The sequence below is a fragment of the Artemia franciscana genome, chromosome 13, assembly GCF_032884065.1.
Source record: "Artemia franciscana chromosome 13, ASM3288406v1, whole genome shotgun sequence".
NCBI classification, from domain to species: Eukaryota; Metazoa; Arthropoda; class Branchiopoda; order Anostraca; family Artemiidae; genus Artemia; species Artemia franciscana.
Window position 1 is genome coordinate 10,344,336 of NC_088875.1, and position 27,540 is coordinate 10,371,875.

Genomic DNA, 27,540 nt, shown 5'->3' on the forward strand with positions numbered 1-27,540 from the left:
TCTCATTGCATTCTATATTTAAAAAAAGAAATAAAAAAAGGTTAAAGAGGTTCAATATAATCTTCAGGGGGTTTGCCTGTACATAACGTTTCAAGCATGGTATAGTATGCATACTTTATATCATAATCCATATCGTACCAATAATTGACTGCAATGCATCCTTGGGTTTGTCTCACATGATGAAACCACATCGACGGGAGGTACAACAAATCTCCTGCATGAACTCGGCACCTTAACATATGCGCGTTTTTAAATTTGGGGTATTTTTCAACATCCGGATTCAGAGGGTCGATGTCTATCCATGGGATTGGGTCACTATCCTCCAAGCTAACAATTTCAAATTGCCCTGTCGTTTCTTTATATACCGCCTGGGGAACAGTTTTATAGGGTATCCATGGTAAGTCGGTAGGCGGAATGAGGATGAAGTCTTTGTGGCCTTTGATGACTCCGTATATGTTTTCAAACGGATCTTTGTGCACTGAAAAACGGGTAAGTTAAAGTTAATTCGCTAGTTGGTGTTCAATGAACTGAATTATAAGCCCCTTCCCTCACTTCTTATTACCTATTGAAATTCTCCAATCCTATAGCGTTCGAAATGAGATTTATACCCCAGCATCATTACTGTTAAATTTATAAATAAAATACACACTATGAAGAACTACAGGGCAAGTAACGTATTATGTGTATGTTTTTATGAGCTGATTTTATGTACCTTTCAAACGGAGTTTTCATGATTGACTAATCAAGACAGAGGTTTCAGTTTTTTTTGAAGTTGATAAAAGCTGATGGGATATTTTTTTATGAAGGGATAAAAGCTGAGTGACACTATTCACAAAAATGTAGAGGTGGGAGGTCAAGTGTTTTTTTTTTATTTTTTAATGAGGATACAAAAAAAAGGTATTTTTCAAGTTTATCTATTTTTTAAATGAAAAAATGAAAAAAAGTGTTTTTTTTTAATTTAGGGAACAATTGTCACCCCTTTCCTACCCTGTCCCGAATTAGCACTCCTGTGCAAACTTAAAATTCCAGTTTTCCTATCTGTCCAATACATCCAGTAAAAGATACAGACTTGGTATTAGTAGAAAATATTTGGAAATAAATTAATACAGGCTTTTTCAAGGCAATTTCTTCTTATTTCAACTTGAATTCTCTGTAGTACAATTGTAACGTTAAAATCAAGGGAAAACATACATCATTTACAAGTCTCGGGTTTTTCAACCAAATATTTTACTATGGTTTTACCCAGGTATTAGTCTTTTTTTTATTAAATTATTTATTCCACAAAAAAGCAATTTTAATTCTGCTAATGAAATATTATGTTTCAAAAAGCTAAGGAATCCAAATTTTCTAGGCTTAGATTGTTCTTGACAGTTCGATTTCATTATTGATTTTTTGAATGAAAAAACAATTTCATACAGAGAAAATTTTAAACTTAAAACGGGCGGAAATTACATAAAAAATATATCAAGCACAAAGCAAGCGAAGATTAGTAAAAAGAAAACCTAACAAGAAAACAGGTTGATTTCGTTCTTGGTTTTAGTAAAAAGAAAACCTGACAAGAAAACAGGTTGATTTCGTTCTTGATTTTTGGGATGAAAAAAAAAGTTTTCATGACAAGTACCACTGAAAAATTAAAACGAGCAGAATTTATCTCAAAAGATGCCAAACACAGATCAAGCAAAAATTCGGAAATAGGACACCTAACAAGAAAACAGGTCAATTTTATTCTTGATTTTTGTATGAAGAAAGAGTTTTGTATGAAAAAAAAAATGGATAGATCTAAAGCAAATGAACCCAACGATATAAGCATTTTTTACGTCCGGTATATTGTGTATGCAGTGTATTGTGTATAAACTGTAAGTTAGTCACAAAATCGCATTGCGTAGCCTCAAGCAGGTTGATGCAGCAATGAGTTGTTAGTAGCAGGAGTAGAGAAATGAGATCACCAACTGACAATCTTAAAATTTACTTTGCATTTTTTAGATTGAAAACTATGCGCAAAGGTAATGAAAAACATGTGAAAACAGGAATTTTTATTTAAAGTAAGTTTCTCTAAGAAAAAGATTAAAGAATATATTAATTCTGATACAGTGAATAGATAAATCTAAAACTAAAGAATCCAATAATATAAGCATTTTGTCCTTCCGGTGAATGGTGTATCTGGTATATGGTGTATGCGGTGTATCCAGTATATACAGCTGTATGCTGGTCACAAAATCGCATATTTCATAAACAAAGTTTTGTCTCTTATTAGCTTAATATACTTTAAAACGTTTTGTATCTATATAGTGTATCGAGTTTATGGTATATGCGATTTATCTAGTGTATAAAGCTGTATGTTGGTCACAAAATCGGCTGTTTCATAGGGAACAAGATCCTTAATGAAACATAGGGAACAAGATCCTTAATGAAACAAAGTTTTGTCTCTTAATTTATTAATTATTATCTCTTAATTAATTAATTTATTAATTTATTAATTAATTTATTATTTAATTTATTATTTAATTAATTTATTATTAAAATCTCTTAATTAAATTTTTATTTAATTTATTATTTAATTAATTTATTAATTATTATCTCTTAATTAATTAATTAATTAATTTATTATTTAATTTATTATTTAATTAATTTATTATTAAAATCTCTTAATTAATTTATTATACTTGCTGCTTCTTACTTGAAGTTACCGCCCTTTTATCTCCCATCCAGAAGTTGATTAATTTATTAATTAATTTATTATTTAGTTTATTATTTAATTAATTTATTATTAAAATCTCTTAATTAATTTTTTTTTAATTTATTATTTAATTAATTTATTAATTATTATCTCTTAATTAATTTATCATTAAAATCTCTTAATTAATTTATTATACTTGCTGCTTCTTACTTGAAGTTACCGCCCTTTTATCCCCCATCCAGAAGTTGATAGCATCAGGTTTTTTTTCTAACGCTAGGGATGCAAAAACAATTTCTTTTGGAACGTCTTCAGCAATCTCCTGAAATTCCTTCACTAAACTTGAGTCTTGTTTTTGAACATAGTAGACACCATTGGTTTTATCTGGATTTTCAATAATGTCAAGGAAATCGGAAAATTTAATCTTCCTTTCCTCTGGCAAAACGAACTGTCCTTCCCTTATAGCATCTGCATAGCCATTGGGCGTAACTGCAACAGTCACAAATTTATTTCCGATAACAGACCTGAAAAAGAAATAGAGTAGACAAATTAATGATACCACGGTTATTAAACCTAATCCTCAACTTAATAAGGTTATTGCCGTTGATTTTTGCAATTTTACTATTTGCTATTGTGTTCAATAGCCAATTGCAATTGTTGAATTGTGTTCAATAATCATTGAAACGTATTGCAATTAATTATTTACTTATTGTGTTTCAGAGCTCAATAAGCTTTAATTCCATTTGTATTGTGATTGAGACCCTATTCCATCGGCCTTATGTGATTCAGAGCTCATGATCCAGAGCTGCAATTCGGCCATATTGTGTTTCAAAGCTTATTAAGCTGCAACTTGGTCTTTTATTGTGATCCACTCCTTATATTTTTCGGCTTTATTGTGATTCAGAGATCAACAAGATGCAAAAAGACCTTTTACTGTGATTAATTTTAAAAACTTTTTCTACGAAACAAGTATTTCAAAGAAAAGTCAAGAGCTCCATTAAGCCAAAAATGAGCAGAAATATAGTCAAATAATCTTCCAAGCGTAAAACTACCACAAAACGGTAAATGAAACCCAAAACGAAGAGAAATTACAATAAATATCCGAGTCAACCTCAGAACGAGCAAAAATTAACTTGACTAGGGCTGATAAACCCTATGCCTTCTCAAGACCAGAACATAATTTGTGCTCTACTTAGAAAGAAATAAAAATGAAATAAAGATGACCTTGGATTGTCAGTTTAATTGACATATATCGATATGTATTCCATAAAGTTTTGATAATTTTATATTTATGAAAGTAAAAAAGTGAAAACATTTTAAAACGTATTTTGTGTTCAGTAAAGTGCTAATTATGTTCTCAAGACATACTCAAGACCAGAAAACAATTTGCGCTCTACTGAAAAAAAAAACAACAAAAAAACAACAACAACATACAAATGACCGTGGATTGTCAGTTTAATTCACATAACCTGACATTTGTTCCTTAAGGTTTTGACATCTTTTGTTTATGAAAGTAGGAAAGGTGAAAAAATTTCAAACGTATCTTATTTTCAGTAAAGCGCAAATTGTATTCTGGTCTTGAGAAGACATGGGAGTTATCAGCCCTGATCATGTTAATTTTTGCTCGTTTTGAGTTTGACTCGGATATTTATTGTAATTTCTGTTCGTTTTGAGTTTCATTTATTTGTTGATAGTGATTTGTGGTAGTTTTACGCTTGGAGGAATATTTGACTTAATTTTTGTTCATTCTTGGCTTGATGGAGCTCTTTGCTTTTCTTTGAAAAACTTGTCTTGTGGAAAAAGTTTTTGAAATTAATTTCTGTTCGTTTTTTATTAACACAATTTTTTTCATGGAAAAAACAATATTGTATATCTTTTCAGTTTTTCTATAAGAATCCATTGCATGGGTTGATATTTGTACGTTGGAGAAACTTATTAAACAATTTTTAATCTTGACACAAACAGTATAATTTTTAATTTAATTTTATAGCTTCTGAAGTTAATCTGAAAAACAAAACTTAATATCATTCCCAAAAGATTCTTTCTATGCTCTTTGACAACATGGATAAACTTAGACTCTTTTTATTTATTTAAATTTATTAAAAGGGCTATTTCACTTCCAATATCTTGTTACTCTTAAACAGGGCACCAGACACTCGCGCTATAATTAGAGTGCAAGGGGGAAGACTTTTCCGTTCATATATAAACAAAGTGAAAAAATTTTAAATTTTTTTTTCAGTAAATTGCAAATTATGTTCTGGTCTTGAGAAGGTATGGGGGTTGTCAAAAACATAATTTCCAGAAATTTCGACTACGTTGAACAGAATGACTATCTCAAAATTTTGATTAGATGTGTTTGGGAAAATTGTGGGTGTGGGAGGGGGGTTAGTTGCCTTCTAATCGCTTTTGACTATTGAAAAGGTCACTCGCCCTTTCAATTCCAATCGAATGAGCTGTTTTTGAAGTTCCTACGACAACAAATACCCATCCCAAAATTTCTATCAGATACATTTCAGGAAAACCCAAGGTGTGGGCGGGGGGTATCCACCCTCCAGTCACTCTGAATCTTAAAAAGGACACTAGAACTTCTGATTACTAATACAATGGGCCCGCTCCGAAGTTTATACGATCACCATTTCTTTACGTACCTTCTATGCTCCCAGGGCGTAACTTAAAGACCTTGCCCCGAGGGTTGTGGGGGGGGATTGTCATCCTTAAGGACATAATTTCCGGACCCATCAATTACATTGAACATAAGGGCAATTTCAAAATTTTGATTAGATATGCTTGGAAAAATGTTAGGCGTGGGAGGGGGGTTGTTGCCCTTAAATCCCTTTCAACTATTAAAAAGAGCACTCGCCCTTTTAATTTTCAATCGAAAGACCTGTTTTCGAGGTTTTTACGACAACAAATTGCCATCTCAAAGTTTCTATCAGATGCATTTCGGGAAACCTCGAGGTATGGTTGAGGGTATCCACCCTCCGATCACTCTGAATCTTAAAAAGGGTGCTAGAACTTCTGATTTCCAAGTTTATACAATCACCCTTTCTATATGTACCTTATAAGCCCAAAGGGCATAACTTAAAACCCTTGTACTGAGGGCTGTGTGGGTTTGTCATCTTCAAAAACATAATCTCCATGCCTTTAAATTACTTTGAACGAAAGGGCTATTTCAAAATTTTGATTAGATGTGTTTGGGGAAATGGTGGGCGTGGGAGGAGGATTAGTTACCCTTCAATTACTTTTGACTATTAAAAAGGACACTAACCCTTTCAATTTGCAATCGAATGAACCCTTTTTGAAGTTTCTACGACAACTCCTTCGATACGAAGTGCCCCGGTCCAAAAAAATAAAAAATAATACTAATAATAAATAATACATTGTGCCTACATCGCTCTTTACTTAGGCAGATCTATGGCACTGCCTATGATTCAGTCATTATTTTTCTCAGCCTTATTGTGATTTAGAGGTCAATAAGGTCCAAATGGGCCTATCATTTTGATTTAAATTTTATTTTATCGGCCTTATTGTGATCCACAACTCAAATAAGCTGCAATTCGGCCCTTTACAGATAGAAAATTCTTGGAATATTTGTCTATTGGCATAAGCTAACAATATTTTTAAATAGTTTCAAAAATTCTACGGGTTTGCATTTGCAAGATTTTTTTTTAATTTTGTTTTCAAGAAATCTGTTTTGATGTTCGAACCACGTTCAATAGATCAACATAATTACGCTTATTCAAAAAAATACTGTGATTAATCGTTATTAAATACAATAGGCTCCGTTGAACGCAGGGCAAAAGTCAAATCGCAAGATATTTGAGCAATTCATGGAACGCTATTTCAGGGGGGAGACCATGGTTCTCCCCTCAACAATATTTAGGTGAATGCTCTACCCTCCCAAAGTCTTATGATATATCTGTAATCTTAAATGATTTCTATTACGATTATCAAATCCACCCTTTCCTTAAAACAACTGATCAAAAGTGAAGGTTAACTAAATCATATTCTAAATAGTAGGAAGCTGGTGGGGACAACACTCCCCCTAATGTGATTTATGCTCGTCTTAAGTTTTAATCATTCCTTTTTTGTACATAAGAATAAATTTTGTATATTTTCATTTAATGAGTAAATAGATACCATCCGCTATAATCAAGATAACAAACGCAGCAGTTACTGCAAAAATTTTCACAATAATATTGCATTTATATTAATTTTTACTGCTCTGGGGAGGTCATTCTTGAATCAGTGGCAGTATCCAGGTTTTTGGAAGAATGAGAAGGGTGTGGATAAGGCGGCAAGAGCTTTTTTATCCCAACACACCTCAATCCAACCTAAATAGGTTGTCCTATTGAGGATAATCCATTTTTTTTATCCAACTTCAAATAGGGTATCTGCAGTGTAACAAATTTCTGATACTGAATTAATTTCAAAATAGGATATTGCATCAGAAACTATTATATTCCAATAAAAATAAAATTTAAGAGATATCGACTCAGGAAAATTTAAGAAATTAGAGTAAAATTCACTTTTCAAAATCTAAGTGGGGGGGGGGGGTAAATTTATGTAAGTTTACAATTTTGTCGATGAAACACGAAAAAAGTTTTTTCAGTGAAAATACTGCCCGTTCTCCTCAAAAGGATAAATTTCAAAATCTGTAGAGGGGGGAGGTCAAAGCTCAGGAGTAATAATAATTAGTGGAGACACATTCCCCCTCTTCCCTCCCACCGAAATGAACCCGATGTAACGTTTATTGTTCAAGAGTCTGAAAACGTAAACAATATTTTTGGCATGGATGCCCAAAAGGAGGGAGACTAGGAATCTCCCCTTCAATTTTAGAAGAAAAAAGACACAGGAAGCAAAAGAACATGAAAGTCAAAGTTAAAAGTAAATGAATAAAAATGAAAAGTCAACGAAACACAGTGAAAAACAACATTTAGTGTTCAAGAGGTTGAAAACAACATTAGTTTTGGCGTGTTTGCCCACAAGGAGGAAGACTAGGAATCTCCCCTTCCCTTGTAGAAAAATACACAAAAAAAGTTTTCAGCATTCGAATGAGAATATATATAATAGTAGTACCTGAGATACTCATGACTCCATTTGGACGTGGCCGGCCAGTATTTACATCCTTCTCTAATAATGAGTGGCAAGTTTGGAGATACACATTTTTTCATAAACTGAAGAGCAGTTGGTTCTACTTCCGTCTCTGATACGCAAGAATGAAGGTATAATTCTAAAACATTGAAAAAAATTATGAAAAAGGCGTCCGTTTTCTCGGCAGAAACAATACTTGGATTGGCAGCATCCCCCCAACCCAGCTTCTGAGATCATCGTTTCCTATCATCTTAGTAGTTACCACAATTTTAAATATTAAATAGTTTGTTGCAGTTCAGCCTCCTATCCCCCTCCCAATGTTATTACCTATTGACTACTAAATTAAGTATCTATCTAAATAACCTATACTAATACTTGCCAATTTTATTCTACCTCGCCTCTCCTCAGGTCATAAAGGAGTACTTAAATCTTAATCTATAGATCAAAAAGCAGTTTTTCAACAGGATTACTGTCTATGGGAGGAGGAGCAGGCGTAACGGTGCAGGCTCCAGGTGACAGTAGTAGTAGCAGTAGTAGTAGTAGTATTACCATTTCGAGGAGGAATGGTTGTTGCCATTACCGATAAGATTCAAAAGCTCTCGAAGTTGTGACAGAAGGAAGAAAAGTTTTAGTAGTGATGCCATTGGCACTTTAAAAGCACACATATCCGCTACTCTTTTCTTCCTAAAAGGTTAAAGACCATAAAGAAGACTAATGGCGATTCCCTCAAGAAGCAAGTGTTAGTAATTTTTTTCAATATGCAAGTGTTTTTACGTAATAGCGACAGTTTTTCTTAAGATGCAGGTGTTTGTTACATAATAGGGGGTGGTTTCTTCAAGATGCAGATGTTTGTTATGTTAATTAGGCAACTTAAAAAACTTACAAGGGCCAGGAAAAAGCCTCAAGGCCCACCAATCAAGATGCAAACGTAGATTTTACGTAATAGTTTTTTCTTAGGTTATTTAAAAACCTAAGGATGTAGGGAAAAACCCTTAGGACAAGGCGTTAGTCAAGCAGGGGAGCCCTGGTTGTAACTGAGGATAACGTAATCTCACGTGACTTGTTTTGGTTCCGGTGCACCTTAACAATTCAGCATAAACAGGTTGAGAGGTTAATGGCACGTGGTTTGTTAGATCTAACGGTTCACTCACCTCAGTATTGAAAGAGTTCAATGTGTCAGCATTGAGGATGCTATTCTCGGCATATTCTTTAGTAATGGGCATTTGTAGGCTATTGGAACATGAAGGACCTAGCAATGGCAAAAAGAAACCTTGAGTACCTAACATAGCAGTAGAAATTACAAGGGGTTGACGGCGAACCTTAGAATGGGACGAGATTTTTGCAAGATATGTAATATCATTCAGCAAATTCAAGTCGGAAGAACAGTTGTTTTTTTTGCAGCAAAAGTGAATATAATGCATATACAAAGATTAAAGTTTTTTTAATATTTCTTGTTGAATATTCTCTTAGCAAGAAAGAGTCTTCATTCTTTGTTAATCTATAATCAGCGGTGAGAGTGTCAAGACTAAAAATGATTGGATTTGAGAAAACAAAATCATACGGAATCTAGTGAGTTAGGAAAAATTTTCGATTCTAAATGATGACTTTCAAGAGTTGTAAGTTCAAAGGAAAATATTCTCTTAAATAATCCTTAACGATGTAATGATAAACGAGTCTCCATCTTTGGACTATTGTATGAAAATTGTACGTCGTGGGCCAGATGCATTTACTCAATTTATTGACAAAATAATCGAAACAAAACAAAATGATGTTTTGGATTTGCTTTTTAACATTACCTAGATTCAACCGAAAAATAAGTCGATATTAAAAACAAATCCTGTCTAAAGAGGTTTAACTCATTTGATATGTGACGTCACTCGATTACTCCTCCTCCTAGAAGACATTCCTTTTATCAATCGCCAGTAAGTCTCTTTTTGAAAGTGAAGAAGTCAACACTGAAAATGTTTTACACATGGCCATTATGTTTGTATTCATTGGGCAGCTGGTCATCCTGTGAGAAGTGTACTATTGTTGATGTCTATAATGAAAAGTGAATATTATTCAATCCATGTAAATTGTATACATGATATGCAGTGCAAATTAAAAACTGTAATTTCTGTCTTGAACATGTTTGTGACTCTCACACTAGAGATTTCCTCTGCTTTAATTGTCACTATGTTAAATGTGATCATTGGAAAAATACTTACACTGGTATGATTGGAAAAACCCTAAACGTGATTATAGTTTACTTTTAAGAGACCGGTATCGGATGGGTGTTCAATTGTTTTGGGACAAAAAACCTGGTATGCGCTTCAATGGCTAAAATAATAAGCGTCTGGTTTTAGGACATCACTGTGAAGATACTGGCTACTATGACTATAAACCTGCTGATTTTTATTTGGCTGTTCCACAAAGTGATTCAACATATAAGATTACCGTGTGTGACATTGCTTTAAATAAGCAAATTGAAATACATGAATTTTATAATATGAGTCAAAATAGTATTATTTACTTTACAAGGAGATATTATAAAAATGAAGTTACATTATATTTACATTATATGAAGTTACATTATAAGAGTACAATCTGAATCCTAACGTGCTTCCACCACTTATCTTTACCGATGTTTACGTATACGTAAAAGAAGAAATTTAAAGAATGAAGACTTTTGTCCATACAAGTTTTATTAATAAAGAAATTCACAAAAATTCTAAAAGCATTTCACTCTTAGGGCACTGATATTTATATTATACAGGTAATAAAGAGTATTTTTAACTAGAAAGTCGTTCAATCGATGATTGTCTACATAAATGCTAAGAAATTCAATGAAAGCATATCCATGACACTGAAAAAGAAAATATAACAGTGTATAAGAACCACAACTTTTGGTTGATAAATCTTGTACTCTTATCCGATTTTGAATGATAGATTTTTCATTTTGCTCAAGAAAGTTTTGATGTGAAGCGTTTAGAATGCGTACGGTAGGCTAAGAGGATCGAAAAATACAATATTCTTCGCTGTTTGAAAGATGCACAGCCAATATCCGGTCTTTACACATGAGGGACTACTATTAATAATGATAAGGATATTGTTAACCCTTTGAATATGGTCGAGAAAATCTGAGGTTATGCAACACGAATTGAATTTGGACATGAAGGGGTCCAAACTGAATTCATCGATCATTTGATTTGTGTTCATGGTGCCAAGTCTAATAAAACACTTCCATCAGGGGTAATTTTCCAATAGGTTTCAAATTGATTTAGCGAGATTACCACCTTAGGTTCACCAAAAGTACACTCTAAACGTGCTGTTCCCGTTCGGAAAATGCTCATACCTTGAGTACAAGACAAATTCAATACAATAATACTATGAGTTTTGAAAACATTGCGACCATTTTCAAATAGTTGTGAATTTCAATCTAGGGATTACATTGGCAATTCACATAGGGTTCTGTAGGATCTATGAAAGGATAAGTTGTAGTGTGGAATTTCATTTACTTTACATACAAGAGTTGAAAGTCATACATTTAAAACATGAGGGGGGAATTTGTCCACGATCCAAAAGCACTAGCACTTTTTACAAAAGCCAAAGCGAGTTTTGAAGGAATTTCACTGTTAATAAATTAAGAGTCAGTGTAGGTACGTGAACCCGTAGCAATATGTCGTTGATTTGTAATTTTATGCAGAAGGAAAGGTTGATATTAATTCCATTAGCACTAAATTTTTCAACTGCCTCAGCAACAAAACTCATAACCTGTTCTTTTCGTACATGAAGTATTACTGAGGTGAGAGAGACTGTTCATCAGGTGCAGTGGTAACTACTTTTTGCAAAATGAGTCTGTACGGAGTAAAATGTAGCTTCATATCAATATTGAAATTGGGAGGCAACCATAGAGGTATCTTAGAAATTTCATGATTTATTTTCCGAACCAAGAAAAATCACTAGTTGTCTCCTCTCTAAGTATATTGATATTGTCAGCGTCCATTTTACATTCATATCCAGTGGCTAAATCTGTCAATTTTTTACAGGACTTTGGAGTCATCAGGATAAGTTTTATGTTACTTGCAAAGTTCCATCTATCAGTGCTTGTGCTCAACAAAATTCCATTTATGTAGACACTTATTTATCTAAAAAAAATGTACATTACACAATTTTCACAGGATATCTCCTCGGCTGCACTTGGTTTTTCACCGTTAGATTTTTTGCCAATCAAATGCATATCTATAAATGTGGAAGTCAAATCTATGAACTAGTCGCCACTGGAATAGACTTGAAAATGAAGGTTTTCAGAGAACGGTTGTTGTGAATAAAATTGTTCATAGTAACCATTTTTTACACTCACATAAACATTTTACGCATTGAAAAGACTTAGAGATGAGGTGACTGAGAGATGAGATTCTTTATGTGGTAAATATGCCATTTTTAGTAAAAAAAAATATCCTTTTTCGATCTCAAGATTTTTACTCTTGGTTTCTTTTACTTCTTTGACAAGAATGATGTTTCTCGCTTCTGACCTCAGTTATTTCTGACCTGAGAGATGAGGTATTTCTTGCCCTTTTTAAACCTTTTCCGCTTTGTCGGGATTTCAATCGCTCGACAAGGGATCACACACCGAACCTGAGATTTTGTGAAACACTTTCTTTAAAATCCTTCCCAGGGCCCCAATCATGTAGTGTAGAGGACGCAAAATCTGCGGCAGCCAGTGCAATATATTTTTTAGGCCAGGGGTAGTGCAGAGCGAAAAAATTTAGAAAACCATTGGCCAAGGCCATAAATGGACACTGACGAACGAATCACAGCCGAATCTTGTGTTGCTGCAGGAGGATCCCCCAATTAACTTCTTAATGTTAACTGACAGAGTTCCAAATACGAAGTGTTTACAAGAATAAATTAAAGATGCTTTATATTGAAGTGGTGAATGTGTTGGTTGGTAATTTTTCGTTTAAGAACACGAAGAAGGGGGACATTGGTATTACCGACTCTCATTTTCTCGACAAAGGACGCATAAAGAAATGTAAAATTGTCCGATAAGAAGTCAGGTGGATAGTCTGCAAAAATGACATATTCCATTCCGCTGATGGTACCAGCACTTTTACCCTTGATTATATTCCGTTTAAAACCAAGAAAATCTCTCAGATTATCGTTGAGATGAGCCATTTGTTCTCGAAGGGAGAGCTAATGTAAACCCTGCCATGTTACATTAAATAGTTAAAGTGGAATGTATTATTCTTGCGAGCTGAGATTTCCCATTGATTGCACGACACCTTACCTTAGTTCCTCCTGTGCCTCCAAAGGCACCAAGGGCAATCCGAAAGAGCCACCAATCATCCCTCATATGTGATGCTGCCCAGGCGTCTTCCCATTCGGGTTGGACTGTCGAATTGATAAACTTCAGGTCCTGCTGGTATTTGAGACGAAGTGTATTTTTTCTACTTTCCTCTTCTTCGGGTTCCCTCTGGTTGCCACTCCAGTACTGTTCTAGGGATTCTATCTTCCGCCATACGGATAATGTGTCCCAAGTGGCGCCATCTTCGTTGGCTATGAAATCTATTACCAGGAGCTGATGCGTGATAAAGTGAACTGTCTGGTTAGTTATGTGGTCCCTCCAGTTAATGTTCAGTATCCTGCGAAGACAGTTGTTCTCGGAAACGAGAAACCTCTTTTCTTGCTGTTGGTTCAGTTTCCAGCATTCACAGCTATAGAGGAGGGCAGAGAGGATGTTACTGTTGACCAGCCTCAATTCTAGTTTCAGGGAGTACTTTTTTGATCGCCAAATTGGCTTTAGTCAATTAAAAGCTCCACTGGATTGTCCAATCCTAGACTGTACCACCTTTTCGCTAGGCCCAGTTCGACTATATTTCCAGGGTATCTGAATTCCCCTACCTGCTCTACTGAATTGCCCCACACTTCATGCCAAGTTGTGAGTCGCTCGTTGCCATGTTTTTTGTCTTGTCCAAACTAATATTCAGTCCCAAAAAACTTACTTTCTCTCGTGTGCCATCGAGAAGCTTCTGGAGCCTTTTCTTGTTCGCCTCAATCAGGGAGATGCCGGCCAAATCAAGATCTGCTAGTCGTTTGTTATTGCATATTTCGATCCCAAATCCCGTCCAATCTCGGAGCGCATTATCGACAGCAAGGAAAATCAGCAGGGGGAGGACTCCTCCCTGTTTGACACCAGACATGATACTCAAATACCTTATGTTTCCTTTGTGGGCCCGAGCGCAGCACTCCGTGTTTTCGTACAGCGTGTTGATCAGGGATACTAATTAATCTGGAATGTCATAGTGTCGAAGGATTTTCCACGGCGACTCTCGGTTTATTGAGTCAAAGGCTTTTTTGAAATCTACGAAGATAAGGTATATCTTTTGTCTCCATTCGTTGCATTCCTCGATCAACATGTGCAGGACATATACAAGGTCTGAGAAGGAGCAAGATAGGCAGAAGCCATGTTGTTCGTCTCTCAAGTGCTTATCTAACGCTGTCCGGCTGCGGGGGAGGATTGTCTGTGAGAATAGTTTCCTCGGGATCGAAAAGAGGCTAGTTCCCCTCCAGTTATCGCGCTTCGATGCATCTCCTTTCTTGAAAGGCTTGATGAGTATGCTTTTCTTCATTATTCGGGGAATTTCTCTGATTTCCAGATACAAGCAAAGAATGCGATACAAGATACAAGCAAAGTGCTTATCTAACGCTGTCCGGCTGCGGAGGAGGATTGTCTGTGAGAATAGTTTCCTCGGGATCGAAAAGAGGCTAGTTCCCCTCCAGTTATCGCGCTTCGATGCATCTCCTTTCTTGAAAGGCTTGATGAGTATGCTTTTCTTCATTATTCGGGGAATTTCTCTGATTTCCAGATACATGCAAAGAATGCGATCCACATCGTTATGGAAGCACCTAAAGAGGTTTTGATCATTTCTGCTGATATCTTGTCGCTTCCTGCTGCTCTACCGTTCTTCATCTTGCGGGAGATTTGAACTATTTATTTTGTCGATAGCGCTTATGTATTGTTTTGAAGGTCCGGGAAAGGAGTTGTGGGAATGTATATTGTGCTGGGAGGACTAGGTCTGTTGAGGGCTTTCTCAAAATGTACGGCTCAAACTTCAGAGATCTTATCGGGGGCTGTGACCATCTTGCCATTTTCGTCTTTAACTAGCCCATTTAGGTTCCGTCGTTTCCTGATGATTTCATTGATAATTTTGTAAACAGCTCTGGAATCACCGCATTTGGCTGCTTCTTCTGCTAAAGTTGCCTTTTTTCTAGAGAGTCCCGTTTATCTACCCTTGCCCTCTTATTCACTAGCTTGTCTTGATGACAGTACAGACCATTTCTCAAGACTTTTTCGCAGTCATCTCCACCGTTTAGAAGACGTTGCTTTAATTTCCAACATTCTTCAATGAGGATGCTTGTCATATCGGATAACCATTCATCGTTGGGTCTTCTTTTGTGTCAAAGCGTTTCTAGTGCTGTCTGGTTATAGGCTTCTTTTAGAGTGTTCTAGAATGACTCTGCACTGCCTTTATTGTTTAAATCTATTGTCAATCTCTCAAACCTGTTTGTAACCTGGATAACTAAAGTTACTGCGTTTGAGAGCTTCTGAATCGTAGGCAGGCTTTTCTTTGGATTCTGACTTCTGTGCGAATTTCAGCTTGAAAAACAGTTTTGCGATCATCAGGGCATGGTCTGAGGTGATATCGGCTCTTCTGTGGGCCCTAACATCCTGGACACTCGACTTTCACTTATTGTTTATCAAGATATGTTCTATTTGATTATAAGTTCGACCTCCGGCGAGTTCCATGAGTGGTTGTGGATGTTTTTATGTTGGAACAGAGTTCCATTGATGATGATATCATTTGTTAAAGCAAAGTCAACCAACATTGACCCATTGTCGTTGATCTCGCCGAGGCCTTGACTGCTAAGAACTTCAGGACAGAAGAACTTGTCGCTCCCCACTTTGGCATTGAAGTCACCAACAAAGCAGACGAGATCATACCTGGGGATATCTTTGGCGAAAGCTTTTAAGATGTTATAGAAACTTTTTTTGTGCTATCATCTGCGTTGCTAGTTGGTGGGTAACAGGCAACTACTGTTAGTTTGGCTTGTTGTCCTGTGAACCTTGACTTGATGATCCTCTCATTTATGGGTGTCAATTTAGTTAGAGCTCTGAATGCAGATTAGCAAAGCATTATAGCAACATCTGTTTCTCTCTTTTGTCGATGCAACTGTGCCGGATTGTGAGCCCCTTTTCTAGGGTTTGACTGCCTGCACCTGTCCAACGGACTTCCGATAGAGCAAGAATGTCGAGGTCATATCTGTCCATTACATTAACAACTTGCTCTGTATGGTCCTCACGTTCCAAAAGCCAAGTTCCGTTCGACAATTCGCTTTTAAAAATCGTGTCCAGGGGCGGTCGAATTCGTCGTCATGGTGTCTGGGGGCAGTTCATAGTCGTCAGCAGGTTGCATATTCGGTATCATATTGGCTCTCAAACTAGATGTTTCTATGGCAAATCTTTAATCCAGGGGCAGGTTGCTAGTCTGCCGCTAAACTCTCCTCCATTTTCAAGGCTTGGGACTGGCTGTATGATTAGAGGGGGAGTTGATTGCACTACAGAAATGAGTCATACTGCCATTTTCTTTCGATTTTATCGTGAAATGAGGGTGTATATCAGATTTATTTGATTTCATCCATTCCTCATACTCACTATACACTTGTAATTGTTTAGTTTAATTTATATCATATGTACAATCCTTTCTCAAAATATCATATGTATTTTTAAGAATAAAATCAAAAAGAGCAACTTCAAACTTTCCATTGAATTTCATGGCAGGGGAGAGTTTAGTCCAAAAATGGCTTGTTTAATTCAAATCATCATAGAGGGGGTTAGAGACATTGGACATGAGCGTCAAATAGAAATCATTAGGCATTGTGAACGTCTTCAGCAGCAAATCCAAGAATCGAAATCAGAGTTGTATCCATGCCAACAAACAAGCAACTGCCTCCTACCATTGCTAGTTTGACTCTTTAATACTTTTTCAATCTTATACATTCAACCGTGTTAACTTTTTGTAATTCATACTCGTAAAACCACCAAGAATCTCTTAATCTTTCATATCACGTAGACAATACCTTACAGGTTTATTGTATAAAATTTCTGACACTTAAAGTTCAGTGGACTCAAAGTAATTCCCTTTTTCAAAAATATTACTTGTTCCATTGATTCGAACTGTATCACCAACATTAAATTTCTTCTTTTTTACTTGCCACTCATTGCAATATTTTTAAGAAAAATGTCCAGCGTATTTTCATTTGAATGAACTACAAGACGACTATAATTGGACAGGGATCGATGAGGGCGTTGATTATAAATCAACATGATTTTATTTAAATCTAGAATAAAAGCAGCAGTATTTTTCAATATGTAATATCTCGGAATTAAAAGTCGAATAGTTCTTATTACACATTCAGCCAATACAATCTTTGTTGGACTATGACTGTGACAGGGTATTGTATTATACTTCAATAAAACCCTTTTTACATGTGGATTAACAAATTAACTTCCCTGATCTGTTTGAATTTTTCTATAACAACCTCGTTCAAAGAATGTTTCAAGGGTTCTATCAACTTTATCATCTTTCCTTAAACGCGATGGAGCAGTATATGCATAGGAACTTAAAACACTGATTGCAAGTAAAATATACTTGTATGGACTATTGTGAGGCCTTTGAATCTCGTTTCGAGTCAAAAGATCTGCTTCTAATACGCGCAATGGAAAAAGGGCTTTAGTTTTTCGATACTGACTGCCACGAACTCTATGATTTTGACGAAGAGTTTTGCTGGGTTCACTCTGTAAATATTCTGTCGCTAGATTCTTTTCAAGTCCAGTAGCTCGAGCAAGTTTGGCGGGAAACTTAAACTTCACGCTTCACCAAAATTTCATAAACACATTACGAAACTTGAGTCATTTTGAATATCAACGCGGTGTGAAGTTTCCGCTACACTTTTGTATACTAAAAGGTAATGTACTGATATTAAGACGCCTTTATTTGATAGCTTTTAAATCATCACCCCCTCTTGGTGTGCTAGTATTAGTATTTTAATAATTGTAACATCTCCTGAGACCATTCTTGAATGGATTCAGCTATATCATCAATAATCAACACCGAGTTTGGTTCAATAATATTAAGAAAGTCAAGTCCCCGTATGAATTTTATGTCTGGCGCAATAAGGGTGGCCAGACGACGCGACGGCCGCTGCAGCGGGTGAAGGCCAGGCCTGGGCCGGCTGGCACCAGGTAAAATAATAGTTGGATACTAAACACTTTTTAAAACAATGATTCTGTCTTGCGCAAAAAAATAAATGAAAACATATAAAAACACTACATATAAAAAAGATTGCTGAACAGGAGATTGTTGGGGGTGGAGACTGTTGTGATGGAAAATTGTTGGGATAGAAAAAAGAGACCCTCCCCTCCCGCCAACTATTGAACTTTCTCCAGACCAAGACGCTGTCTATACTCTACACATACATCTCGATTTAAAGTAAGGTAATGACCGTGTGGGTGTACCTTTTAACATGGCATTTCTTTCGACTCTAACTATACAGACTTTAAATTTTAAAGAGCTAATGGCCATGACATTTGCTCTTTAAAATTTAAAAATTATACAATTAGAGTTAAAAAAGCCCTGTCAAGCTATATCAGACAAAGTCTATGCCTGCAAGGACGGTGTAAAGATACTACCACACCTTCATTACCTTACTTCATATCGAGACGTATGCGTGTAGACAGCGTCTCAGTCTGGAAAAAGTTCAATAGTTGGCGGAAGGTTAGAATCCCTGTTTTCTATCTCAAATGTTTCCCATCACAACAGTCTTCACCCCAGCAACCTCCAGCTCAAAAGTGTATTTTATATGTAGATTTTTTATATGTTTTTGTTTTTTTGTCCAAGGCGGAATCGTTGTTTTAAAAATATTTTAATATTATACTATTATCTTACCTGCTGCAAAACTGACCCGGACCAGGCCCTGCCTTCGCCATCCACAGCGGCCGCCACGTCTTCCGGCCATCCCACTTTCTGGGTATGGGCATTCTCAGTGTTTTTAAGTGTCTATTTTATGTTTTTTTCCACTGCCTATGCAAATGTGTTTAAGTGCCTATTCCATGTTGTTGATTATGTTTTTGTAAATATGTTTTCAAAATATTTGTAGTGTATTTATTTATATTAAGGAAAACATGTATTTTATATTTTGTCTTTTTTAGGTATTTATTCAACAGATTCAGGATACGTTCGGTTAGTTGTATTTTCACACCAAGAAGAGTATTATGCATTATTTAAAACTCCATTCAGATCATTTCTTTGCGAATCATCAATGTCTGGTAAAACAACATTTTTAACGAAAATAATTCAATATCGTGATAAAATATTTTTAAGAAAATCTTAAAAATATCTATTATTGCTATAATGTGTGGCAAGAGTCTATGATAAAATGAAGACTATTGCCCCAGACATAAAATTCATGAAAGGAATGACGTATTTTATATTATTGAGCCAAGCTCGTGGTTCATTATTCAAGATTTGGCTGAATCTGCTTATTTGATATTTCATGATATTCACGATATTTCAATTTGCTTATTTGAACCAATTTCACATTCAATTCGGTAACGATAAGTGTTGGCACCTCGTCAGGATTCAGCTTGTACTTTTTTTGGCATGCAAAGTCAGGGTCAGCTTTAATACAATATAATGTAACTTCATTTTTATAATATCGCTTTGTTAAGTAAATAATACTATTTTGATTCATATTATAAAATTCATGTATTTCAATTTGCTTATTTGAAGCAATGTCACATACGGTATTAACAGATGAGGAATCAGTTTCTGAAACACTCAAATAAAAACCAGTAGGTATATAATCATAGTAGTCAGTACCTTCACAGCGATGCCTTAAAAACCAGACTCTATTATTATTCCAGCAATTGAAGCGTAGACCAGTTTTCTCCTCCCAAAACAATTTAAAACCAACACGATACCAGTCTCTTAAAAGTAAACTGAAATCACGTTTAGGGTTTTTTCAACATACCAGGGTAAGTATTTTCCCATTGATCCCATTTATCACAGTTACAATCAGAGCATAGGAAACCTCTAGTGTGAGAGTCACAAACATCTACAAAACAGGAATTAAAGTCTTTAATATGCACTGCATATCCTATATGCCATTTACATGGATTTAATAATCTACACTTTTCATTATAGTCATCAACAATAGTACAATGCTCACAGGATGACCAGCTGCCCAATGGATACAAAGATACTAGAGATGTGTACGACGACATTTTCAGTGTTTACTGTCTCACTTCCAAAAAGAAGCTGAATCTCGATCAATAAAATGAATGTCTTCTAGGAGGAGGAGTAATCGAGTTACGTCACATATTAAATGAAGTAAACCTGTTTAGAACAAGAAAAGAGTAGCAGATATTTATGCTTTGAAAATGACTATGGCATCACTACTGATTTTGAAATGACTTAAAACAGTTTTTCTGCAATTTTTGTCCTTAACAAAGAACAACCGTGGTAGTTGTAAACTAGGTTATCTGTAAAGCCTCCTAAGACTAGGACATTGGCCTAACTAGCCTATATTTAAGGTAAAACAGGGCTGGACACCCCGTTCTCCAATTCGGTGTTCAGGTCCCTCAAGCGGCCTTTAATCGCAAAAGAAAAATCCCACAAATTTGGAATTTTTTCTTTGGGGGAGAGGGTATTCCCCTTTCTATGCCTTTGTTATAATTCAAATTCAAATTCAAATTCATTTTATTTAAAAAACATTCGACGGACAGAGCCGATTATTAGTTTTTATTGTCATACACACACAAAAATTCGTCGACAAGTCAAAATTAACATTCACAAAATTAATAATATATACAATTAACAATAATAATTGTCACATACACACGAAAATAAGTCAACAAATATACACAAAATTATAATAATACAATTAACAACAATAATCCGGATTAAAAAGTCGATCCAGCATTAAACAACTTAACAAACGAGGGCACAAAACTAAGCTCATAACGAGCATGTGACACAGTCACAGGTTGAAGTTTTGGTACAGGCTCTGCAACGGCCCTGAGTGGCTTTACCCGTGCCGGTTGATGTTGGGGAGGAAGGATATTTCGGTGTATAGGGCTGGACAAAATTTTATTACCAAAGGATAGGGCTAGTTTTAAACGACGAGATTGAAGGGTTTGAAGTTGAAACTGATTAAGGAGGGATATGTACGGTATTTTTGGGGCTTTTGAGATTACTAGGAGGGCACGGTATTGCACCCTCTCAACCCGGTCCGACTGTTCCCTAGTCAGCCCGAAATGCCATACAGGGCAACAGTATTCAAGTGTGGAACGTATAAAAGAGAAATAGATGCGTAGGAGGTGTGGTGCAGGGATTCCATGGCGAGCCAACAACTTTAGAGACCTGATGGCCAAATTAGCTTTTTTTAACATGCCATCAACATGTTTATTCCACTTCAGATCTGAAGTGATATGGACGCCGAGCAGTTTAATTTCGGTCACGTGACTGGCGCTGGGAATAGGTGGATTAAAAACTGGCGCAGATTTTAAAAAAGAAAATGTTAAAATTACAGATTTATCAAAGTTGACAGTCATTTTGTCCACCTTTGCCTCTTGACATATATCTTTCATTAATGAACCTGCTCTGCTTGGTAGGTTTTTCCGACAACATTCAATGAGCGACAGATCGTCGACATACTTCCAGCGATCGTCCAGTGTTGTTCCCAAATCATTTATTATGACAAGAAACAAAAGTGGTCCCAAGAGGGTACCTTGGGGAACTCCACAAAAAATGGGCAGTGGGTCGGAGTAGGTGGACTTATATTTTGTCCGTTGACATCTACCAGAAAGAAAACTAGCAATTAAACGTACAAGGAATGAATCTACACCTAGTCCAAGAAGTTTTTTTACAAGAATTTTGTGGCAAATTAAATCAAAAGCTTTTCTTAGATCTATTGCAATAAGATTAATCCAAGAATCTGGTTCATCGAGTTTTTGCAAAATACTGTCAATTATACTTACTAAGTAATGAGATGTAGATGTGTTTGGCATATTTCCAAACTGCCTTGGATCAATTTTGTCCAGAATACGGTCTTTCAGCCATGCTGCAACAAAACTTTCATACACTTTGCTAAAAATGGGTGTCATAGTGATCGGTCGGACACCCGAAAAATCATTGGGCGCATCTTTTTTTGGTATTGGTGTAATGAACCCATTTTTCCAAATTGATGGATACTCACCTGTTTTTGTCACCTGATTAAAAAGGAGTGTTAGGGGGCCACTAAGATAATCTGGAAATGCTTTGATGAGATCAATGGGAATATCTACAGGGGTAATGCTTGTTCTTTTAAGCCTTTTTAATTTGAAAAACACCTGGGACTCTGATATCAAAGGGAAATCAAAAGACTCAGGAGGAGGGGTGGGTATTCCCACGCTCAGCAAAGGCGGGAGGGATTGCACAATGTTACCCAGATGTTTATTAAGGGAGTTGGCTGTTACGACGTCATCTTCATCAATGCCAAAATCGACTCCTTTTTCCACCTTGCCCGTCATCCTTTTGATTCGGTTGTACCACTGGCTTGGTTTGGACTCGAACAGATGATTAGCTTTACGTTCTACATATTTGTTCGCGTGTTTTCGAGTGACTTTTCTTAGTTTGTTTTTCAACCTGTTGGCTTGTTGGGTATTACCTTGACGGAAAAGCCATCTCTTTTCCATTACCATTTTCTTAACTTCTTGTGTAATATATGGTCGATCTGACGAGAAACGTTTTGTTGACTTCTCAGGAAAACAGGCCTTGTAATTATGAAGCAAAGCTTCTTGGAAAATAGTAGCTTTTTCGTTGCTACTTTTAGCATCTTGGAATTTTTCCCATTTCTCGCAGCTTAACCATTGGCCAAAAGTCAGAAGTCCCTCACTTGTGATTGGTCGACTGATAGTTACAGTTGTAGTGTAATCGATTTTAATGGAACAGGTGGGGTTAAGTTCAAGAGAAAAGTGGTAACTTCCTCCAATTGGAGCCCCGGTCGTAGGTATGTTGTAAAATTCGTGCATATTTGTGGAAATTCGGTCAAGGGAGGTGCCACCTTTGGTTGTGGGAAAATTGACGAGCTGCTTCAGGCCGATTCCGGCGTCCAGGTGATGGAGCTTTAATTCATTGGCATCGCCCATCATGAAAATTCCGCATGATGGGTATTTGCCCAAAACAAAATCCGAACTGAGCTGTAGCTTTTCTACGAATGCTTGGCGGTATTCACTCGTCTGACCCGGCGAGTAATAATACACGCAGAGAGCAATACCAGTGAATTTCCGGGGGAGACGTCGTGGTTTTAGAATGACCCACATTATTTCGTCGTACTCAGTTAAAAAAGGGACATCAAGTCTAGCTGCTTTAAAAGTTTCATGGGCATAAATAAGAACTCCGCCACCTTTTTTCCCCAGTGGATGGTCATCAGGTCGTATTTTTATAAACTCATCAAAACCACCTATTTTCAGGAGTTCTGGGTTTTGTCGATGAACTTCAGAAACCATTAGGACAGATGCCTTTGTTGCCTGAGCTAGACTTTCTAACTCAGCCACTTTATCAAAATTTAAACTTTCAGCATTTGCGTAAATAAACCTAGGGAAGGAAAAAACATCAGAATTATAATACTTTACCTTAGTGGTGTTTGATGTTCTTGTTGTAGGTCTTTGTAAGAATATGTTATTTCCCTGGTGGGTGAGGCTGTCATCAGGATTACCCATACCAACCAGGGGCTCAAATTTATTCAGTACTGGAATTTCGGCTGAAACGAAAGAAATTGTGTCCTCGCCATTGGGGGCTGTGAGGGTGGACAGGAGGGGGGAGGTACGGGGATTTGAAACACTGTCGGGGGGCTCGGGGACGTTATCTTTTGTGGGGGGTAGAAAAGTTGATGCTGCTGAGGTAGCGGATCCGGGAAAAACATTCCGACCGACCGAGAAGGCGCAACACACGCTTGGTTGGGGGTATGTTGATGTACGGGAGGGATTGTTGGTAAGGGGGGCCACGGAGGTCCGCAAAAGGTGTAATCGCGATGTTTTTGAATTCGTAACCCCCGTCCAATTAAGTTTTTTGATGCCGGGTTCGGATCCAGAAAAGTATTTTCCTGTCGATTGGTGTGACTGGAGCTACGTCTTTTTGATGTACCGCAACACGCATGCGCGAAAACACATTCTTTTTCCGTACATGATAAAACACAACATAAATCAACGTGGTCAAAATTACACTCATTATTACTGCAAGTTTTCGAAATAAAGCGCGGACATATATGTAAAAAACGACACTTTTTTCTGTGCTTACAGAAACCATTTTCATTAAAATACCGACATATCTTGTTAAATTTGGGAGCCTCTTTCACAAAAAACCTGCATATAATATTACATCCTTTACTGGTTAAGGGCTTGCGCTTAACTTTTTGTTGCACTATTTTCTCGAAAACAATTAACGGTTCATCTTCAGTCGGTTGAATGTTACGAAAATTATTCTCGTCAGTTAACCTTACGTCAGCTAATTTAACACTTTCCTGAATCTCGTTATCGAGGATCATTCTCACACTGCATGCACTTTTTACGTCACTTAATGAGTTACAAATCTGATTGCTCGGGCCTTGTATAGAATTATTCATTTCAGAGCTAAAGGGAGACGAGCGTAATTTCACGGGTGGCATGGGTGAAAGGATTCCCAACTGATTTAACTGCATCATTAGGGTGTCAATAGTTGTTGTTTTTTCGTCAGTTAAGTTCTGAAGGTTACGTAAATCAGATTGGAGTGATTCGTGAGCATTTCTTAAGGGTAATAGTTCATTTTGAATAGCTGAGAGTTGATTCTCAAGAACGGAACATCTGTTAGTTAAAGCTGAGACTTCATTAACGTATTCAGAACAATTCGTGCATGGAGTTTTATCCTCACTGCTGGGCCTAGTTACTGTCTTAGTTTTGGGATTAGAATTCCTTGGTGTGACTATGGGTGTGTTTTTGCCAAAGGATCTAGGTCTAGGGCACGCTTGTGGCGTAACTTTGCACGGAATTTTCATACCGCTAGTAAATGAAGGTGAAGTGGGGAAGTCACAATTTAAGCACAACCATACCTGTAGTTTTTCTCTTGCTCCAAGCGTGATCCTTGCACACTTAGGATGCCACCATTGACTGCATTTGGTGCACTGAACTGTCCCACTAGTTGCTGGGTTTCTACACTCAGGGCAGTAATATTTAGTCATAACTAACTTGGAAAAAACTAGGTGCTGTGTACTAGGCTGATTGGGAGGAGGACTACCTCGAACCCGACCAACTCGTCTTCACCCGGGGTAAAAACCACAGAAATTCTCTACCTGCTGTGCGGAGATTCAATATCCAAAATAATCCTCAAGTTCATATTTTTAAAACGAAAATCATAGATTAGATACACAAATGTCAAACAACGCCACTGCGTGTAAATAAAATTGAAAATATAATTTTGACAGCACCTCTCCGCACGCAAGTCAGATGAAGAATAATAGCAGGGATTGTAAATAATAGTGGTGAGCAGGGCCGTCACGTATGGGGGGAGGGGGACACCCCCCTCAATGTTTTTGGTCACTTAGTCAAAAAAGTCGGTAAAACCGTGGCGCATTTCAAATCGTTAAAATTATTTAATGCCTAAATCTTAATTCTTAAACAGCGAAACCAACAGAACCTTACATATATTTTTTTAACCAATAGAAAAAACAACGTTTATCAAAAACGAACATAAAACAATTCAAATTATTTTCCCAAAAGTTATTTTTAAAGAAATGTAAAGAGCTACATCAAACCAAAGACGATCAAAATTAAATTCAAATAATAATTTAAACGCAAAATTTACATTATATATTATATATTGAACAGTCCTTCTCATTATATATTAAACAGTCGGTCTACTTTCAGTAGCTTTGTTCAATAATCTTAGTTAAAACATTTTGTCTTCATTTTTTTTTACATTTTGAAAAGTATAGACCAGACTGTGCGAAATAAAAAATTTTTCCGGTAATCCAATCTGTATTTGAGGTAGAAAATAGTAACAATTTCCTTACATCGCTCAAAAAATCTTTATCCTGAAAAATGAAGACAACAAAGATGAAATCCTAAAATATTGATAACTCAAGTGGCATGGGTCCTTCGTCCCTGCTAAATTTTTTGACACAGGATTAATCACTTTCTAAGTTGAAACGCTCTGCTTCAGGAGCGGGCCCCCATAGGATTTTTCTGGCGCCTTCATTCCGTAATTTTCTTTGTTTTTACTGTTTTTAAATAAACTTGTCAACTGGGGAAATTATTCGCACCCTTATCACCCCTACCCCCATGATTCTGCTCAAGAACCACCTTTCCTCTGCATTCTAATATGGCCTTCTTCTTGAAAGTCATGGTTGAATTTAGACAAATATGAAAAATTTCATACGGTCTATAGACATGTTTACCAAGAATAAAAAGAATTACTTACTTGATATAAAATGTATCAAGAAAACACAGAAGAAAAACTACCCATTAGATATTTCCAAAGTTTGGAGAAGAAATTAAGAAATAATATCTTACTAACGGGAAATCAAATGATTGGTTTGTTTTTCCCTAGTATAGATTTTTACTTTCACGCTTCACATGATAATTTGTCTGTTATATAATACATAATTATTTTGCAATTCTGTAAATTAACTGGTCTTTTTTTTATAGGTTTAACGCCAGTTTTTGCATAAAATTCACTGAGGAAGCAACTGCAGAGTCATCTATCATTACTTAAAATTAATAGACTCAATTCTGAGTAGTTTTGATTAAAGTATGGTTAATTAGTTACCGTATATTAGCTTAGTTACCTTATTTAGTTTAGTTGATACCGTATATTGCGTAAAAAACCAAATATATGCATTTACCTTTAGATTCCCGGCTCAGAGATTCAAAGCTAGAGGTAATTTTTGCATTTTCTTCTTGGTCCATATTTTAAAAAGAAAGATGGCGTTCTTACTGAAAACTGCACTTTCTGTTGAAAAGTCACATTTTCATTTGGGGTTTTAAGGACCGAAAACCTATTGGATCTGCCAAATAATAGCACCATTCTCACATGCTTTTGTGAAAATATGTTTTCTTGCCCCTCAGTGAATTAATTGTGCTGAGGGAACAGCATTTCGGTCTCGTCCTTGTTGGATTTCTGTTATGTGTTTTGCTTTTCTTATGTGTTTTGTTGCTCTGATTGCAGTCTAACACGAGTGTGGTTTATGACCTCCTTGGTTCTAATAGAAAGATCGAAGCCCTGACCGAATTGATTAATATGATGTTAAACTTTAAAACGCTGCGCACAATTCTTGCCTGGGGCAGAAAAGATTTTTTTTAGGACAAATTGATGCTGTTTTGCTAAGATTTCTCTTTTTTGAACTATTCATAATTGAAATGAAAATATAGCAAATATTTATGTCTTAGACATTATTTCTTTTAGTCATATTTCTGCTACCAGGTGGAGAACCCCGTTCAATCAGGGAAGATAGCATTTACCAGGTTGAAATTGAAGTAGTATTGAAATCTGAAAGTACTTGAAATAAAAAATTGAGTTTTTTCAATAAACATTTGTTTTTAGAAGTCTTTTCTTTCATCTCTGCACTTTTTGGTAGGGTAATTACTTTTCATGATTTTTTTTTACTAGAAAGTCATTGGCTAATGTTTTTAATTCTGTAGCTCTTTGGCAAATTCTTCT

General features: G+C 36.2%; 2 protein-coding genes across 2 annotated transcripts in view; one reads left to right on the forward strand and one right to left on the reverse strand.

Moving 5' to 3' along the window:
- LOC136034499 (bifunctional peptidase and (3S)-lysyl hydroxylase JMJD7-like) lies at window positions 1–26,811 on the reverse strand. Its single transcript, XM_065715717.1, has 4 exons — window positions 26,726–26,811; window positions 7,754–7,907; window positions 2,888–3,198; window positions 1–478 (listed from the first exon to the last, which is right to left on the reverse strand). Exons 1-4 carry the CDS (start codon window positions 26,787–26,789, stop codon window positions 42–44), a joined length of 966 nt encoding a protein of 321 aa, XP_065571789.1. The 5' UTR covers window positions 26,790–26,811; the 3' UTR covers window positions 1–41.
- Window positions 26,591–27,540, forward strand: part of LOC136034500 (small ribosomal subunit protein eS12-like) — a 31,815-nt gene continuing 30,865 nt past the window's right edge. Inside the window, exon 1 of the mRNA XM_065715719.1 lies at window positions 26,591–26,631. The gene's annotated coding sequence lies outside the window, so the exon portion shown is untranslated. The remainder of the gene's footprint in view (window positions 26,632–27,540) is intronic.